This window comes from Gracilinanus agilis, chromosome 5 (genome assembly GCF_016433145.1).
Source record: "Gracilinanus agilis isolate LMUSP501 chromosome 5, AgileGrace, whole genome shotgun sequence".
In the NCBI taxonomy this organism is placed as follows: domain Eukaryota; kingdom Metazoa; phylum Chordata; class Mammalia; order Didelphimorphia; family Didelphidae; genus Gracilinanus; species Gracilinanus agilis.
The window spans coordinates 46,135,097-46,154,293 of NC_058134.1; the positions used below are offsets into that span (position 1 = coordinate 46,135,097).

The 19,197-nt window shown below is 37.6% G+C and overlaps 1 protein-coding gene across 1 annotated transcript in view; it reads right to left on the reverse strand.

The window, feature by feature from the left end:
* The window catches only part of ULK4 (unc-51 like kinase 4), a 660,820-nt gene that overhangs the window by 473,804 nt on the left and 167,819 nt on the right, over nt 1–19,197 (reverse strand). The window contains exons 20-21 of the mRNA XM_044679671.1: nt 18,691–18,852; nt 13,230–13,412 (exon numbers count right to left, since the gene is read on the reverse strand). Of these exons, the coding sequence (XP_044535606.1) occupies nt 13,230–13,412; nt 18,691–18,852 (345 nt within the window). The remainder of the gene's footprint in view (nt 1–13,229; nt 13,413–18,690; nt 18,853–19,197) is intronic.

Genomic DNA, 19,197 nt, shown 5'->3' on the forward strand with positions numbered 1-19,197 from the left:
GGAAGGAAGGAAGGAAGGAAGGAAGGAAGGAAGGAAGGAAGGAAGGAAGGAAGGAAGGAAGGAAGGAAGGAAGGAAGGAAGGGAGGGAGGAAGGAAGAGACAGAACAAGTTCTCTAATGTACTGGGTAAATACTCTGGAGAACTAATTTGGACAAAAATGGAAGGAAAACGTATTCAGAGTTGCCATTTGCTTTTGTAAGAGGGAATGTGTATATCCAAGAGATTGTAGAACCAACGAACTATTAAAATGATACAGGTGTTACTTGTGAGAGTCAAATGGATAAGAACACAAAGCATTTTGTAAGCCCCAGATGGGTTTTTACATTATTTGGGTATTATTTCTTTTATATTTGAACAGGAAGAATAAAAGTCACTTCAACTTTTCTGTGTACTTACAGTAGATCCTAAAAGGAAAAAAAGAATGAATTATACCCAATATGTAGTGTTTACTCTGTGGTCAAAAGTGTTTTCTATCAGGATACCATAGTACAGAAATTGGGATATTCTTTACTTAATTTGCTTCATATTTATGTATAAGAAGATTTATAAATAAGACCTGACGTGGCAGCCACTCTGTCTGCAACACTCTTATCAACTTCAATAAAGTTATAAAGCCTTTATTTTTCTCTTCAGTGTTCATATTTATAGCCTGCTTAAAAGCTCCATAAATAATGAGTTTGGGGAAAGAGGTGATAATTCCAAAGAAATATGCTATATTAGGCAAAGCTTTTTGATAGGACAGATTTGGCAAGAATATTTATAGTAAAAAGAAATAACTTTCTTTGTGCTTTTTATGGCCTATATTCTGTAACTGTGTTATTTGGACTAACCTAAAAACAACATTATTTTAGGGTGCCAAAGAAAACAAGAGACTCACAGTGTCAAGGAAATTGAGTTAAGGAAAAAAGAGAATAGTTTTTTGTTGCTTGAAAATTTTTGTGTTTCTTCTTTGAATAAAACAATACTGACATACTGGAAGTGATGTTATGTGCCTGTAACTGCTACAAAAAGAGGAAATCAGGTAGATCACCAGAGCTTCAGTAGGGCTAAAGCCTTCTGGGCATCTGTACTAATTTCAGCACCAGAGGCCCACCCAATTACCTAAGGAGGGGGAGGGAAAGAGCAGGTTAAAGCTTCTACCCTGATCAGTATTGGGATCAAGCACTTCCAACCTTAATGAGATAGGATCCAATTTCAAAGAAACACACACAAAAAACTAATATGCATGCCTCAGAATCAAAAAGAAAACCAAATTCCACTATTGTAAAATACAAGGCTCTTGTCAGGGGTGGAAAGGGCTCCTCTGTGGTTTGTACCATAGTTCATGGGAGAAAATGGACAATGGGAAATAAAAACCTATTCTTCAGAGCAGGAACTATTGGGTCCTTTATTTCCTGTAACTTTCATATGTCCAGCCTTAAATATTTATTTTCTAAAATAAAGTGAATTGGCAGAAGTAGTAGTGATAGTAGTAGCCATAGTAGTAAATAATAATAAGTTCATATTTATAGTGTTTGAAGATTTATAAAGTATTTTGATTTTTGCAACAATTCTGTTTAGTAGGATCTATTATTCCTGATTTGGATTGAGAAAACTGAAGACAAGACTGGTTCATCGACTTGCCCAGAAGTCACTTGTCCAGGGACTTGCCACATAATAAGTATATGAGATGGGATGGGAACCTAAGTCTTACTGACTCCAAGTTCAGGACTCTTATCTGTTATGCCACCTAGCCTAAACTTCCATAATGAATGAATGTAGCTCATCCCAATAGCTAAAACTTTCAGAGGAAAAATAAAGAAAATTATTTTCACTGGAGAAAAAGTAAACATTTTTACTTATTAATTCCCAAACAACTACAAAATGTATAATTGGAAGGTAGTGGCCACTTAATCCAATGCCTGCCAGAAAAATAATTCCCACTACAGCTTCCCAACCAAGTGGTCATCTAGCCTCTGCTCTAAGATCTCAAATGAGGTAGAAACCACCATCTCCAGAGATGAAACATTCTTTATGGATAACTTTAATTGTTGCAAATTTTTCCTAATATTCAACTTAAATTGTAATCTCTTCATAACTCCCAACACTTCTGAAGATCAATAAGTCTGATTTTTCTTCTGCATGATAACCTTTAAAGTAACTGAAGAAATCTAATAGGTTTCTACTAAACATTTTCTTCTCTTGGTTAAACATACTCAGTTCATTCAAAAAATCTTCTGGAATGAACTCAAGGCCCTTTATCATCCTAGTTGGCCTCCTCTAGAACATTCACCACCAGAACATCTCCATGGTCCATCCTAAGTACAAAGAATCAAAAACAACATTATAGCTAGTCATCTTTCCCTTTAAGGTCATGCTAGTCTACTTTTCTTTTAAAAAAGGGAACGTAAATTAATTTTAGCAAAGTAATTTCAATGCTTTGAATTATAGAAATCGTAAAATTTTAAGGACAGAAGACATCTGAACATTGCTGATCATCTAAGTTAACTCTCTTATCTTAACAATGTGATAAAAACCATATGGCAGAATGCCCAGGCAGAGTTAAGACTTGAATCCAGGTTTTATGACAGCCAGACCAGCATCCTTTCTAGTATAGAAATGAAAAAAGAATCCATAATTTCAGGAATACATAATATCTGGAATGTGTGCTGCTATCCAGCTAATCTATAAACATTCCCACTTTTTTAATTAAAATCTATTTTCTCACCACTTCCCAGTGCCCCCATCACCCTAAAAAGTTATTTTGACAAATATACATTTTCAAGAAAAGCCAATTCTTATATTAGCATGTCTACTAATGCGTGATTCATTCTACATATTAGCTTATCCCTTTCCTCTGTCAAGAGACAGGTAACATTCTTTATCCTCAGTCCTCTGGCATCCAGATGGATCATTCCATTGATCAGAGTTAGAGCCCTTAAGGCTTTCAAAGTTGTCTGCATTTACAATGTTCAGGCTATGGTGTAAATTGGAAGAACTAAAACAAGGCATGAAACTAAAAGATAAGTGAAAGTTATATAGAACTGATATCTAATATTCTACATTTACAAATATATTCTGAGAGAGTAAACTAGTATTTTGCTTGTTTTTTGTTGAAGAGCAAGATGAAAGACAGTGAGGAAAACACACTCATTGTTATCCATTAGCTAAAAGCAGGCCTGAAACTTTGTTAACAAACTCTGATCTTTGCTTAGGCCACATTGGCCCTGAAGTAACTTTTTGATTAGTGGATTTAAATAACAGTCTTCTCACCAAATATTTCCTTTTCTGAAAACAGTGTCAGGAAACTTAAAACACACATTCCCAAATGACAAACTCTATGACTTTTCTCGAATATTTTAGTCTTCCAAAAGTTCTCCAAAGTAACATTCATTAGGTTTTTTTCTTTCCCAAGATTTGTTTTGACATTATTAAGTCTAATGCAATTATATCCTACACAGCTGCATATGTGCAATTATGTTCATTAAATTAAAGAGGTATTTTTTTGAAAAAAACAATCATTTAGAAATAATATCCACGAATACAACCAACTCCCTCTAGTTTTGATAAATGTAATGTTTCTATATTATACCCAACCAGCAAAGTAATAAAAAAGGCAAAAATCATTAGACCATGCTTACAGGCATTAAGAGAAGCTACTACACTCAGTCATCCTTTTATTGTTTTCTGTCATGATGACTGAAAATCAATGTAAGCCCTAACAGTGGTTACATTTGCTGATTTCCTCACTCTGCTCTGAAATTGTTTTGTGGAAAATTGAAATGTATTTAAAAGATAACTCACAAAGAAAACCCAAATCCAATTTGTTAACAATTTATGTTAAATCCATTACCATTGTTTCGTTCCTTAACTTTAGACTTTCACTGAAATGATACACAGTGGTGTTAAGCATGGCAATGAGAGCCATTTTCTTTAGAGATAATAAAATCTTCATTTAACATGCCTAAATAAAAACCTTTAAGCCACAGATGTTCCATAGAATTAAAGCTACCCATGCACTTTCGAGAAGTATGCACAGACTAAGTGCATGGAGTTGGCCATAGGAGGCTATCTGCCCCAAAGTGGGAGTCAGCCAATCAAGGAGCTGTTGTTTGCTACTACACTGATTAATCACCTTATGTGATGAAGTCAAATAGAATGAAAATTCAGCCATTGGAAATTCCTGGGAGCTGCTTTGACTCCCTTATTTTTTATTGGACTTTAAAAGGACCAAAAGGATTTCTTGGTGGCCTATAGTATCGCTTGTATCCTGGCAGTGTCAAGCAGGAGATCTAAACTTTTATTCCAATCTCTGATTCTGGTTTCAGAAAAATCAGGATGAACCTATGATGACAAACGACGGGCAGATTGGAAGAATGAGCCTTACATCACCACTTTCTAAAAATTTAAATATTGCTAACTTTAGAACTGCCCAAATAGATTCAAGAAGTGTCCACTTTAGGAATCATTCTGATTTATGAGGGACTAAAAAAAGATCTGTGAGACTAAAAGCAAGAAATTGTGTGCAAATCTGCTTGGCATGGTCCTACAGGGAAAGAAGACAAGAGTTTAATAGATATGATCCTGAGGATATATCAATCTGAATGAGAAAAAATCATATAAATTGAAGACCCTGCCAACAAGAATTATGTCATATGATGACTAAAATATATGCCAGATTGATATCTGAGACAGATTGTCTAACTTAAACTGAACATTGGGTAAAATATCTAAATGCAGAGCACTTACAATGCTCATCTACTGAGCTACTGAACCTATAATTGCCATGTAAATTATATTTATGTGTACAAAGTAAATAAGAGTGAACCTGTGTACACAACTCTCTGAATACCAATGAGACATTATGATTTTTTTAATTCACTTTGCAAATGACAATCGTTACTAAACATATAACCCAATAGATCCGTGTTTTATGTTCAAAATGGTAAAACTACATAGATACCTGATAAGAAAAGAATCTTCATGGAATAAAGAAAGCAGGAGCATATACTAAGTTCCAATTTTGGATCCAAGACCAATTTCTTGTCTTAAGTCAAATCTATTTCGATTATATCCCAAGAGAAGAAAATGGAAGACTAGCTACTTTGACATATACACTCCAATTAGCTAATGGACAATGGCAGCAGCAAAGGAAAGAATAAATATGTCTCATTTTCTACCAATAAGGTTTTTCTAAATCGAGAGCACTATCCCCTAGGGCTCCACATTTAAAGCATCTGCAGTACACTCTGCACCGGTGAGTCTCAGAACTCTCTGCTTAGTAGACAGGTTAGATGCCATAAGCAAAGACTTGGTATAAGGGCCACGTTTTCAAAACGACTCTTTAAGAAAGGGGTCCTTAACCTGATGTCCATTAATATTTTTTAAAAATTTATAAATGTATTTTGATATAATTGGTTTAATCTGTTAGCTTTTGTATTTTATTTATTGCCTTTAAAAATGTTATTCTAAAACAAAGGCTTCCCCAGACGCTGACAAAAAGAGTCTAAGATATAGAAAAGGTTAAGAATCTCTGCTTTAGAGAATAACCAATACATACCCTCAGTCTACTTCAATCTGTAGTCCTCTGTGTCCATTTTGATTAGAAGTCTTTATTTTTTGCCCATTTTTTAGTGTACCTAATCTATACACATACTTGGACAAGGCAGAAGAACCTTACATTTCTAGCCCTGGTGAAAGTATTCAATACTTTATGGGGTTCAATACTCCAAAGTGTTTATGTCTGGTGGTTGGTTCTAAGGCTAAAAGCCATTCTGAATTGAATTCTTACTGGCATTACAGGAGTCACTTTTAACAATGCTACATATTATTAGTTCCTATCAACCAGTGTAAAGAGGATGGCTACAGAATATTACAGACACTACTGATTTACTTATATCCAAAAGATAATCAGCTTCCAATGCAAGTAGTTTAACAACAGAAAAGGGAGGATTTCAATCTGAGAAAGGGACCAAATGGATAGAAATATTCCTCCAGTCGATATGTTTTAAAAGAAAAATATTAAATAAATATAAACTAACGAGGCAAAGAACTCCAAATTGATCCCTTGCAAATCTCAAGAGGTGGAATTGATCTGCTTCTGACTTGCTGGCACAGCTAAAATTCAATGAGCTCAGTCTGGCCATCAACTGATAATGGCCCCAAGGAAAAACAATGAGAAATGCATGAGGACAACTACTTTGACACAGTTCCTATAGACATTTAAAAAGGAAAATAATGAATGTCCTGATTGAATACACTTTCCTTAAAGAACCTTGGTCCAATTTGTAAATAAAATGTCTTATCCAGAGCATGTCATTTTATTAATTCGGATTTTTTTTATAATCAGAATATAAAACTGCAGGCCCTGACTTTGTTTATAAAATTTAATTTCTTTCAGGAACATGATAAGCAAATGCATATTCTAACTATTTCATATGAATGCTACTTTTCATGCTAGTGTTTAAATTCCACAAAATTTTATTTATGTCAATGATTTTCATTCGTACATTAAATACATATGATATTAAACATTTCTGATAAGGATTTTTCAGTTGCTAAAAAAAATACCCAGAAAAAGACCACCAAGAACAATGGAGCCAGCCTCTTATCCACAGTTTTGCTTTCCAGGGTTTCGGTTATCCTTGGCATTCCAGAAACATCAGAAGTTCGTCTATGAAGCATTAGAAGTCCAACCATGGAAATGGACTACATCCACTTTTACTTTTTTTAGGGTGGGTTTTTTGGGGGGGAAGGGAAGGCTGGGAAGCACTGACCTAAGGAGCAGGAATGAAGAGAGAACACAGAGGTACGGAGTCAGCAAGTGTTAGCTTATATTCACAGTTTCAGCCAACCATGGAAGGTCTTGGAATATATCCCCTACAAATACAAAGGTCCTACTGTATTACCTAAATTGGTCCTAGCTAGGGTTAGGGCTCAGAAATTCAAACCAAAGAAGAAATATGGATGAAATGTCATTGTGGATATCTACCCTTGACTTTCAGATGTTGAAGCCAACAGACCTTTCCAAAATATCAGCTAAAAAAGGTCCCTGCAGCCTAGCAGATGGAATGGAATTATTAAAAAGCTTTGGCTAGTTTATGAATTCTGCAAATAATCCACAAGGGCCAATGACATCAATAACTTTAGGATTCTACAAAAGCAATAGACCTCTGCCCTCAGAACACTTTTTTTTTCCCACCTGTAAACTGTGTTAAGCCACAAAGGCCAAAGTTCTTATTGGAGCTGGTATATAATTGTTTGAATTTCTTAGAACAGCATCTTTTAAATTCTATGTGAATGGGGGGAAAAAGATTGATTGGGATACTTTTACAAAAAAATGAAAAAAGCTATTTTTCTTTTCTAAGTCTTATTACTCAATAACAAGTTGTCCAATTAACTTCAAACTTTCTCCTTCAAAATCCTCTTTTGCCTCAGGCCAGTCATAAGGAGCTTTAACTTGAACGGAGCTCCCATGGATAAAACATTTTGTGAACATTAGGAAAGGGTCAAAAAAGGTCTCATAAAAGGAATCTCCTTCCAGGCTTTATTCCAAAAACATTATGACTTACAGCAAGGGAATACTGACCTAGATGAACAACATGGAGACCTGATTCCCACTCGGAATATGTGTAATCCATTAATTAGGCATATCATTTTCACTTTCTTATTCTCTCAACCTCCAAAACAGTATATTGTTATTGTCAAAATATTATCTTTTTAAAAATGTGACAGTGTTCAACTTTAGCTATTCCCATACTCTCTTCCATTCTATTGGTGATAACCTAAGAAATACAATTCCTCATGGAGTAGAGAAGAGAATGACAAACCACTGCAGTATCTTTGCCAAGAAAATCTCAAATGGGGTCATGAAGAGTCTGACCTGACTGAAACGAATGAGCAAACTATTTCTCTAAATGCAACCCCTGATGATTCTTTCTATTAACTCAAAATCATGTTTGTTCTCTCCTCAGGTGTTATAGACTTGCTATATATTGGTTCCACTAGCTTAAAAAAATCTAATTGACAAATGTGAAACTATAAGGCAATTGTTTTTTTCTTCTACCCAACATTCTGAATGACATGAATCTGGACTGAAAAACATGGTGTTGGAATGCCTGACCCCAACCCCAAACCTCAGAAACGTTCTTGTGGAAAGTAAGCTCTAGAGGACTGGACAGATTCATCAGGTATTCAATGCTTGAATATATGGGAGGCACTAGGAACCAAACCTACCCGAGATGAAGACCCCCAGGACTAAACAAGGAAAGAAGAGGCAAGACTACTTTTGCACCTCTAGGTCTTCCAAGTTCTCACTGATCTCCAGGAGGGACTCCCTGCTCTCATGCCCACATGTGCAGCTCATCCCAGTGAATGACTTTCTTATTTCTTGATCTCTCGATCCCAGAGCCAAGACAACTTCATGTGAAACTGAGCTAAAATCTCCTGCCCTGACCTCAAGCATGGTGGGCAGCCCTGCAATTTTTGAAGATCTTGCAAAATGAGACCTTTCTCTATCGAATGTTCCTTCAGCAGGAGTTCCTGACATGGATGCGATTTCTCAATTTCTCAAGGGATCAACATTTTCCAAATGAGGTAAAGAGAGTTTACGAGAAAGGTGAACCCCAAAAGACAAAAAGAGATTGTCACATATATAAAGCTCTTCTCTTTAAAAGAGCTGGGAATGTGGGGCATAGACTTGGGCCCACAAAGGTATTTTCCAACAAAACTTTTGATTTCAGGCATGGAGGAGAATACAGAAAATTTCCCCAGAAATCAACTTTTAGCTTCACATTTTGAAAATGAGGTGAACAAAGAAAAAAAGGAACTGATCTCTTTCATTGCTGTCTCTTTTTTTCACAATTCTGCATGTTTATGTATGTGTCATATTCCCACCAAAACTTTTAGTTTCAATGATCAAAGCTGCATTCTGGACTAACTCTTGGACCAAGCTGTCTGCTTTAGGAGCCATAACTTGCAACAATCTCTAAAAGTAACTTACTGTGGTCCTCTGACCTCAAAAAGATAAGAGTAAGACAAAGAGAGAAAAAGATAAATTTGATGGTAATTTCAAATGTCCTTTCCCTCTGCTTGTAAAGCTATTGTATATTATGGCAGAAGAGTTAAAAGAGCTCAGATTTATACAGGAAGTAACGATGGGGTTATGACTGGGCACTTAATACAACTCTGAGCAATGGTACTTTGGGCATATTTTTTTCTCAATAAATCTCTTTCAACCTGAAAACAGTGATAAAATCTGGGTATTATATATTAAACTTTTAAAAAATTTCTTCACTTAAAAGTAAAAGATAGCTGCTTCAAAAGAAATTATGTTATGATGGTTGCCTATATGGGATAATAATATAGTTTAAGGAAATTTAAACCATCTTTAAGTTTTTCAGAACACCCCATATTATCATAATTCATTATATATATTTCTTCAAGACCCTTCCCACAACGTGGATGATAATTGTTGTGATTCCATTAATAGAGGGAACTTCTAGATGAAGTCACTCTCTAGCAATGCAAGTTGTGATCTTAGAGACATATATATGTCTGTGTGTGTGTGTGTGTGTATATATATATATGTATATACTTATATATTTATATATATATATATATATATATATATTGTGTGTGTGTGAGGCACTGCAGAATAATAATTTGAAGAGTTGGCAAAGTATTCAAGGCAGATAGCAAGACTCCAAGGACTTTGGAGATGAAAGGCAGAGCAAACCCAATTACTGTTGGAAAGTAAATAATGGGCCTAAGGGGTTCAGAGTAGAGTGTTCTGGGTTACCTCTGGTAGAAGCAGTTATGAGTGGGTCAGCATGTAGCTGAGATGAGCATCAAGGACTTGGTGAGAATGAATCAATGAGAAGGAGAAGATCTATAGCTCCCCATGAGGGAGTCTATTACTAGGCTACCTATTAGCTTTGAAATTCTACTACTTTATAGGAATTGAAGGGTTTTTATATTGTTTTTATTTCTTGTTGCCTCATGAATTCATTAACTTCTATTTGATCCATTCCGATTTACAAGGAGTTTGTTGCTTAAGCAAGGCTTCCCTTTCCAATTCTATTTTCTCTCTCTCCTTTTCTAACTTTTTCCTCTAGCACTCCCATTTATGTTTTAAAAATAATTCATTTTCTAAGTTTTTAAAATTATTTTATTTATAATTTATTTTATAAGAACATTTTCAACATTTTTTTAAAAATTCTTGCTTCATGTCTTCCAGAAATTCTAGTTGAACTTGTACATAAGCTGTGTTTTGCTTTGAGGCTTTGCTTATAAAAGTTTTGGAGTCGTTCTCTTCCTCTGGATTTGTGTCTTGATGTCTCTATTACCATAATAGCTTTCTTTTTTAAAAGTAAGATTTTATTTTTCCAAATTATGTGTAAGAACAAATTTTAACATTAAAAAAACAGTTCCAAATTCTATTCCTCCTTCCCATGCTCCCTCCTTCACTCAATTTCACTCTCTCCCTGAGACAGTACACAATCTGTTATCAATTTTACAAGTGCAATCATGTAAAACATTTTTCCATAGCTGTCATTTTGTGGAAGAGATCTCAAACAAAAAAAGGAAGAAGAAAATGAAGTCAAACTTCATCAGTTCTTTCTCTGGAAGCAGACAGCAATTTTTAATCAAGCATCATGAGTCTCAGGGATTATCTTAGTGAACTAACAAGTAGGACTAACAGCCCAAGTGCTGCACTGATATTCATGAAATGTAAAAAAGTCTAAATAAAATGAGGGCTCTTAGCATGCTCTGTGTCATGTACCTTTTGGCAGTTCAGTGAAGTACATGGAATCCTTCCCAGAATAATATTATCAAATGCATAAAATGGAATCTCAAATTATAATGAAATGCAGTTTTCAAAATATTCCTCCAAAAATTAATTTCAGGAACCTCAGTTTAAGAATATCCAGCCTATATAAAAGCATCTTAATTGGTAAGTAGGTTTTCAACAAAAAAAACTAAAAGTTGGACATAGACCTAGATTTGCCCAAGGTGAAAAGATATCCCCCCACTAAAGAGATCCCAGATGTATTATAAGACTCTCTATTGAGAGGCAAAGTTGTTCTCTGTGATCAACTTAGTCCTAACTAAAAGCACCAAAGAAACCATGACAAGGCCAAGGGACAGAATACTTGAAAATTTTATTACTAAGAAAAAATAAAAGTCACAAGCTAATAAATACACTGGCACGCGTTATTTGTCTAAAAAGATAAGTAAGTCTATTTACCAATAATAAAGAACGTGCATAATGGTAAGTTAATTTTACCTTCTCTCCCATAGGTAAAATGTAAAATCATGAATGGAATAGATTCTGGTCTGTGCTAGAAGTAGGTAAATGGGGAATATGTAGCTGAGGCGCTGACTGCCCTTTCTAAAGACAGTGGAGCTCAAAAGAAGTATTACCTTTTCTAGAATTGTAAGAATGATATTTAGGGGTAGGGAAGGATTTTAATAATAAAAATAGATGCAGAGTATTGAGGAAATAACTTTCCTACACTTCATTAAATTAAGACTATTTAACAAGCAAATACAAGCAAATTCACAAGGGATTCATTCCATTCTGTGGCTTTTCTAGAAACTCTACAAATAACACTTTGCAACACAGAAACCTGGCCCTTATTTGTGATAATGGGATGTGTTAGGTCAGGAATACAATGATAAGGTATATGACTATATCTGAACTCAGAAACAAAAATTATTCAACAGTTTTATTCAAATGTAGCAAACAGAAAATTTATTTAAAGGTTAGACTTTAACAGCTGCTGTTGGTTTGTATCTACATGACAGAATCAGAGAAAGGTGGAATCACTTACTTTTACTCCTTAATTTTAAATTATTGTGGCCCTGAGACAACAAGTGACTTGCTCAGTTTCCATGGCTGGCTGACTCGAGGGCAAAGAAAGGACTGCTACAAGCTCCCGTCCTTCCTCTTTGGTGCTCAGCGACTCCCACAAAGCGCCAGGTCTAAGCCATCCTCAGAGCAGTCAGAAATGGCAGGGCCGGGATGTGTGAAAGAAAGCTGGCCCTGGTCCTGGGGAACCCCAGCTTCACTCCTAACTCTGACCACTCTAAGCAAGTCACTTGCTATCTTTGAGCCTCGGTTTCCTCACCTGTAAGACAGAACTGATAATACCTGTGGCACCTACTTGGGGGATTATTGCAGAGACCAAATGGGGTTCGGGAGAGCCCACTGGAAGAAGTACTTTATAAATGTCCAGGTGCCATGTAAATGTTCATTGTCATTATTAGAGTGTCAGATAAGATTAGGGTGGCACCAAATCTCCCTCCAAGGGGATGGGAGAAAGGGGACAGCTAGATGGCTCAGAAGACAGAGAGCCAGGCCTGGATAGAGAAGGTCCTAGGTTCAAATCTGGCCTCAAACAATTCCTAGCTGAGTGACCTTGGGCAAGTCATTTAGCCCCTTTACCGCTCTTCTGCCTTGGAACCAATACTGTAGTGATTCTATACAATCTAAACAGTATTGATTCTAAGACAGAAGGCAAAAGGTTTAAAAAAAATTTGTTTTTAAACCTCTCTGAGTGGCCAGGGAAGATGGATACCAGAAGAAAAGCAGAGAATAAACCACAGGAGCACTAGGAACAACAAAGGAAAGCCCAGAGAAAGACAAAGAGATTCACAAGTAGTTTCTGATGCTCTATAAACATTTCCTTTCCAAAATGGATATTAGAAGGAAAAAGAGCTTTATTTTAGATTTATTTATATGATGTTCACATACATATTTGTATATTGCATTTATATTATATTTTTAAAATATATTTTTAAACCATGGAATGCATTTTCTAATACCTCCAGAAGAATAATCCGGAGCTTAGGTTGAACAAAATGGATGAAAGATGCCCCAAGAGAACAATGAATCTTACTGCATTGCTGTTTGGAGCCACACGGCGCCATGTTCAGGTCCTGACTCGGACACTAACTGCTTGCCTATGTCTCACCTCTCTACCTCAGTTTCTTCATCTGTAACATGGGGGTTAATAATAGCACCCACCTGCCAGTTGTCTTGAGCATCAAATGAAATACTATTTTTAAAGCACTTTTGCTGACCTTGAAGTGTCATGTAGTGACCATGGACCAGTCACTTAACCTGAGACAGAAGGCGAGGGTGTTATGAAAAGGGCTCTGGGAATGCTTGCTCCTCTTTGGCTCCTTCTGAAGCAATAAAGGAGAAGTCGGCAGGAGAGAGAAAGGGAGAAAGAACAAAAACCCACCTTTTCCTGAATGAGCCTCTGCAGGTGGATTCCGCAGGACAACATGGCGGTGAACAAGGTCAGCATGTACTGCTGCACTTTGCAGATGGCAGACGCCAGGGAGTTGATGACTGACGTCAAGCCCACCTTCTCAATCACATTCTGGAAAGCGTTGGGGGAGTGACGCGTGATCCTGCACAGGGCCTGGCCAGACCGAAAAGCAGCTTTATTAGATAATCTATTTGTATTACCGCGTTCCCCAAGTGAAATTTATCTTGAGTTAGCAGCAAGTGTTGCCATAGTTTGTTCCTCTTTTCTTCCCGGTATTATAAAGGGAATTTGGAGGAAATTAATGAATTTTATATAAAGCAATAACTTGACTCCCAAATTAGAAAATATAGACTTTGCATTCAATTTTTTTGATTTATTAACTAAATATGTTAGATACCATTTCAACCTTGTATTAAGACAAATAGCTAATTCACAATCCTTCTGTGCTGGGAGAAATCTAAACTTTGAGTGAATTATTTATGACTTTATTAAAGCATTTATTATAATAAACGTGAAATATTCCTTCCACAATTTATACTGCAATCCCAATTTATAATCAAAAGTTATTTAAATGTAAAAGTGGGTATTAGGCATGCTAATATTCTGATTGAGATAAAGTTGACAATAAAATGGGGAGGGGAAGGATGGGGAAATAGGAAGCTTTTCTAGAAAAACAAGCCTCAAAATGATGCTTCGTTTCAGACTGGGGTCACTGTCATAGCCAGCCCCCTAGGAAAGTGCACATGAGCTACCAGCAACGAGGCAGTGAGACAGGGTTTGAAAGCATTGGACAGATACCGAAGGGAATTTCCCCAAATGAAGAGAACACAACCTAGAAAGGGAGATTTACTAAGGGAAGGATTGGGAAGGATTCAGACTACAGCTGCCAGAGTGCAGTTCTAGTGGGACAATTTTGAGCTGAATCTGCCAACCCAGTGCCACCCACAAGAGAGGCAAGCCAGGGCAGGAGAAGTATCAAGGCCCCTAAAGGAAAGACAGGAGGAAGCTGGTGGCAGGGAAGTCAACCATCACCTCCTCTCCGACCTAGATGGAGACAGCCCAGGACCCTAAGGCCAAGAGCCCTGCCCCATCTACACAGACCCTACAACCAAGGAATGGACCTTGGTGGAGACACTGAGATGACACCTTCTTCTCCAGGTCCTTCAGCCCTCACCTCCTCAGCAGCCGTAGCTATGAAGACTCAGAAAAGAGTGTTCTTATCCGCAAAGACCCCGGCCCTGTCAAATGACAGCATCACAAATAACCAGTGGAAATAACCCTAAAGAAGAGGCATTACCCTCTACTCCTTAAGGAGCATGTGTTTGGGGCTAAAAATCTCCTCTGTGTAGTTTTGTCTCCCTCATTAGAACATGAGCTCTTTGAAAGCAGATTGTCTTATATACTATATATAAATATATACCCTCTATCATATATACACACACATATTCTGAATACTTAGCGCTGCTCTTTGCACTTACTTAATGCTTATTCATTCATTCATTCATTCATTCATTCATTCTCATTTGAAAGGAAGGATTGATAGAAGCGACTCTAAAGCTAGACCATGACCTGAAATCAATTAGTCAGCTAATACCTACTGTGCAGCAGGCACTACGCCAGACTCTAGAGATACAAAACTAAAATTAAGCAGTCCTGCCCCTCCAGATGCTTGTATTCTACAGAGAAACGGCACAGGCACATAGAAGTATGTGCAGATCTATACGAGGCTCTTTCTGGGGGCGAGAGATGGAGGAGGGCTAGAGAACACTCAGCAGCTTCCAAGATCAAGGAAGGCCACTCATGAGAGGCCCAATTGGAGTGGCATTGGAAGGAAGGGGAGGGGTGAGAGAGTGCCTTCCTGGGATGGGAGACATGGAACTAGGAAACAGAATGCAAAGAATGATGTCAATAGGAAACAGAATGCAATGTGTGAAGAACAGCAAAATGGCCAATTTGGCTAGAATGAAAAGTGAGTAAAGGTGAACTGAGAAAAGTTAGATTCATTGAGTAAGTAATCTTGTGGGCCTGTAAATACAGGCTTAAAGAATAAAAAGAGTTCTCCTGTTGAGAGAAAGCTTTATGTTGACAAACTACTTTTCACACAGTCCTGGGAGGCGAACAGTATATTATGATGCTCATTTGACAAGTGAGGAATCTGAGGTTCCCCGACATTCACTTGCTTGGTGCCATGATCACACAGTTAGTATTAGAAACTGAATTCATATTTCAGCCTATGGTTCCAAGTCAAATCTTGATCCATTATACTCTAGAGTAGTTTTTCCCCTGAAATTTCCTCACACTAGGAAAGTGCTTTACATTCACAAAAACAGAGTGAGTACTGGTTGTATGGATAGCCCATTAATGAAAAAGTCAGTCTCTCACCCCTCCCCTTCCTTCCAATACCACTCCAATTGGGCCTCTCATGAGTGGCCTTCCTTGATCTTAGAAAAATTACCACAATACGTTAGAAAGAGCCAAGTTCCAAAGCTACAATCTTTAGAGAAGAAATACAAGTGAGTCCTTTTGGTAGAACTTCATCTCAGAATGTAGAAAAGACAAAACAGAACAAGTGAGAAAGAAATGGAAAATAAAGATCTGAAAACTAAAATTAAAATTAGTATTACTCTAGTAGAGAAGTGACTACTATACTATGAAGAGAGAGGAAAAAGGAACTTATTAAGTAAGATTCGATTACAGAAAGCTGTCTTTAATTAGGGCATTTGAAAAGTTTCAAAAATGGAGTTTGTAATGAATCTAAGAAAACTATTCTCTGTGAAACCAAAAGAGAATTGTTTAATTATTTTTTAACCCAAGGACAAAAAAGAATGAAGGAACATTTTAAATGGATTCCCAATGGATCCCACCACAATCAGAATGTTTTCAAATAAATTAAGAGTTCTCCCAACAGTGATTTCCACACAGAGAAACAATCAGTCTCATTAGCATTGTAAAGATTCTTGGAGCAGCTGGCACAGCAAATCTTGACTTTCTATTGATACAAAATCCCTATCCAATTAAAATGGAGGAACTTCTTGGAAAAAAGGTTTCTCTGGACTACTTATAAACAGAGGATTCAAAGGCATATTAGGATTGACTAAAATGCCTCCACTTTAAAATGTTTGAAAGCCCAGTAGACTTTCCATTTTGAAAAATATATAGAAGATTTAGATTTAATGGAAAATAACCTCTCAAAAGACTATTCAGTCTTGATTTTAGTGCTTATGGAAGGCTTCTAAGCAACTGAGAGGATGTGAAATGTTAAAGGTACATTAAATGTTTTATTTTCTTCATTTAAAAGAGTATCAATTCTCAAGGCTTACTCTCAGAGATTTAGTGTAAAGTAATTAAGGTAAATTTTTCAGGATTGAATTTGGACATTAAAAGGAACTAACAATCTAAAAATCATGCAGAAAAGAAGAGTACATTCTGTGTTCTTGAAATTTTCCATTTTCTTGGAATTTACTTTGTTTGTACAATTTTCCAAGAAAGAGATGAGCTCAAAACTGAAGGCTCTCTATCTCTGAGAAACATTAATGGAAGCACTTAAGCAAGTAAAAGCAAAAGAATCATTTTTATTCGCTCTTTTGAATGATTTTATGTATGGGATATAAGTACTTTTAGACTTTAATTGTTGCTCACCATTACTAAAATAGTGGTCTTCATGAAAATGGTTTTGTTCATTACTGTCTCGTTGTTCTAGGTGTCTTTTCTAGTGAGTTAATTCTCAGTAAGGGCATCTAATGATGCAGTTTCCCCCAATCTAACTAGCATGGTGGCCACGGCCCCAGTAGAGAAGGAAAGGGTCCCTGCAGGCCATTTGAATCCAGAAGCACCTTCCTTCATCCAGCACAATTATGGCTGGCCCTTTGGAGGTCCCTGGAAGAAAGGCCCTTTTAAGATCTGAGCCAATTACATTAGATGAGGATGGGATCAACAGCAGTATCAGTAACACCACCAAGTTTAGAGAAACATGGGAAATCTCTGTGTCCCTGCCACAGTAGCTTCACACTTTCCAGCAGGACTACAGAAGGGGGAATAACTGCCCAGGCTATGGGTATGACTTTAGCCAAGGGCCAGGCACCTCTAGGTCCAAAGGAGATTGTGTGGCCCTCTCTGAAGGAATCTCAGCCAACACTGCCTATGTCTGCCAAAGAGATCGCATCTTATTCAAAACTCATCCATGTGGTGGGGAGCTGGGTTATTGCCGCCAGGCTAGGACTCACCAGAATCTGGGTCTCCCTTAGGCGACTCCCAGGAAGAGACTCGGGCCTCTCCCCAGAACCCCTGCCAATCCTGCCAGTATTCACCAGTGCCAAGTGCAGATGCGCCATCTTCCCTCTAGGCTGGGCTCTAGAGTTGCCCGTATATCCCTAGCTAAAGGAACGCCTGAAGTTCTTGCCCTCCCTTTATTAGTGGCCACAAGACATGGAGCTACAAGGCCTCAAGAGGTCATTCAGGCCTCATCTTGTCCAGACCAAATCAAACTTGGAAGGAAGGCCAGTGACTTGACAGAGATCAAAAGAGCACCTACAAGATGCAGCTGCTGAGGAGGAGCTTTGGCAGGGGGAACTCCAGGCCCTTTAGAGTTGTGCACCCAGGATGGGACTATATCCCTTCAAGTGGAGCTGGATGGAACCAGGATCATAAAATGGCAGAGGAATGAGTTACACAGTCAGGATGGACAAGACAGGTCAAGAAGTTGTGAATTGAGAGAACAAAGGCCCAGGGCAGCCTGAAGCCTGAGGAAAACCCTAAAAGGACCACAATTTGGCACTGCGAGGTGCCTGAACAGCCCCTGAGAATCACTCCCTCAAATAGGGGGGTTCCCAATGACTAGAGTGCCAGGCAGGATTCAAATCCTGCCTCAGTCACTCTCTGGCAATGTGAGTCGGGCAAGTCATTTAACCCCACTCTGTCTCAGTGATCTCATCTGTAAAATGGAGATAACAGCACCTGGCTCTCAGGGTTATGCCAAAGCGAAAGAGAAATAATATTTGAAAAGTGCTCTGCAAAACTCAAAGCATGATATAAATGTGAGTTATCATTATATCCTATTTCTTTCCATTTACTGATAACTTTCTACATGACAGAATTCAGCCACTGTGAGCTGATGAATTCAACAAGGGCTTTCAGGGCTCCAAGTTAAAGCCCTGAGAAGGACCCAAAGAAGAGGCAAAGCTGGTTCCTACTCCCACATCCACTCCCTTAGAACCAGCTATTGGGAACTGTTTGGCTGTGACCTCTTTGATCCTCTTAGAATTCCCACCAATCCCTTGAGGGGTTTCCAATCTCAGTTGAAGGAGCACCCAGAGAGAAGGAAAATCCAGCCTGCCTGTTCTTGGTGTGCATCCTCAATCACCTCCTGACCCTTCTGTCAGCACAAGATTCACTGGGAGTGAGTTCATATTTGTGAGCCTGGGGGCCATCTTACCGAAATAGCCGTTATCCGTAGTGAGTCTATAGTGGAATGCTTGAAGAGGTACCATAAAACCGGTCCAATTTCCCCTGTAATAAAGCCCTGGGCTTGTACAGAGAAGGTAGTACAGACATTCTCAATAATCTTTGCTGCCATATGATTCACAATACGTTCTTCCTAGAGAGGGAATAGGAGAAAGGGAAAAAGATTATTTTAAATCAGAAACATATTTATGATTTCATAATCCACAAAGAGATTTGGGGAAGAAAAAAAAATTCAGAAGAAAAATCTCAGAGCATGCAGGTGAGTACGCTCCTTTCTGCAGGTAAATTGGATATTTTGAGAAGAATGCTAATTTTAGGTTTACTGAGGAACTATAATACCCTTTAAGTAACTCATTTAGCAACTCGTTCTATCCCAAGATATGACTGTGATAAATCTTATTAATCCTCCTGAAATACAGAAGCCAAACTTAAGGGGGGAAAAAAATCACAGAAAAATGAGCCAGGTCGGATAAGATTG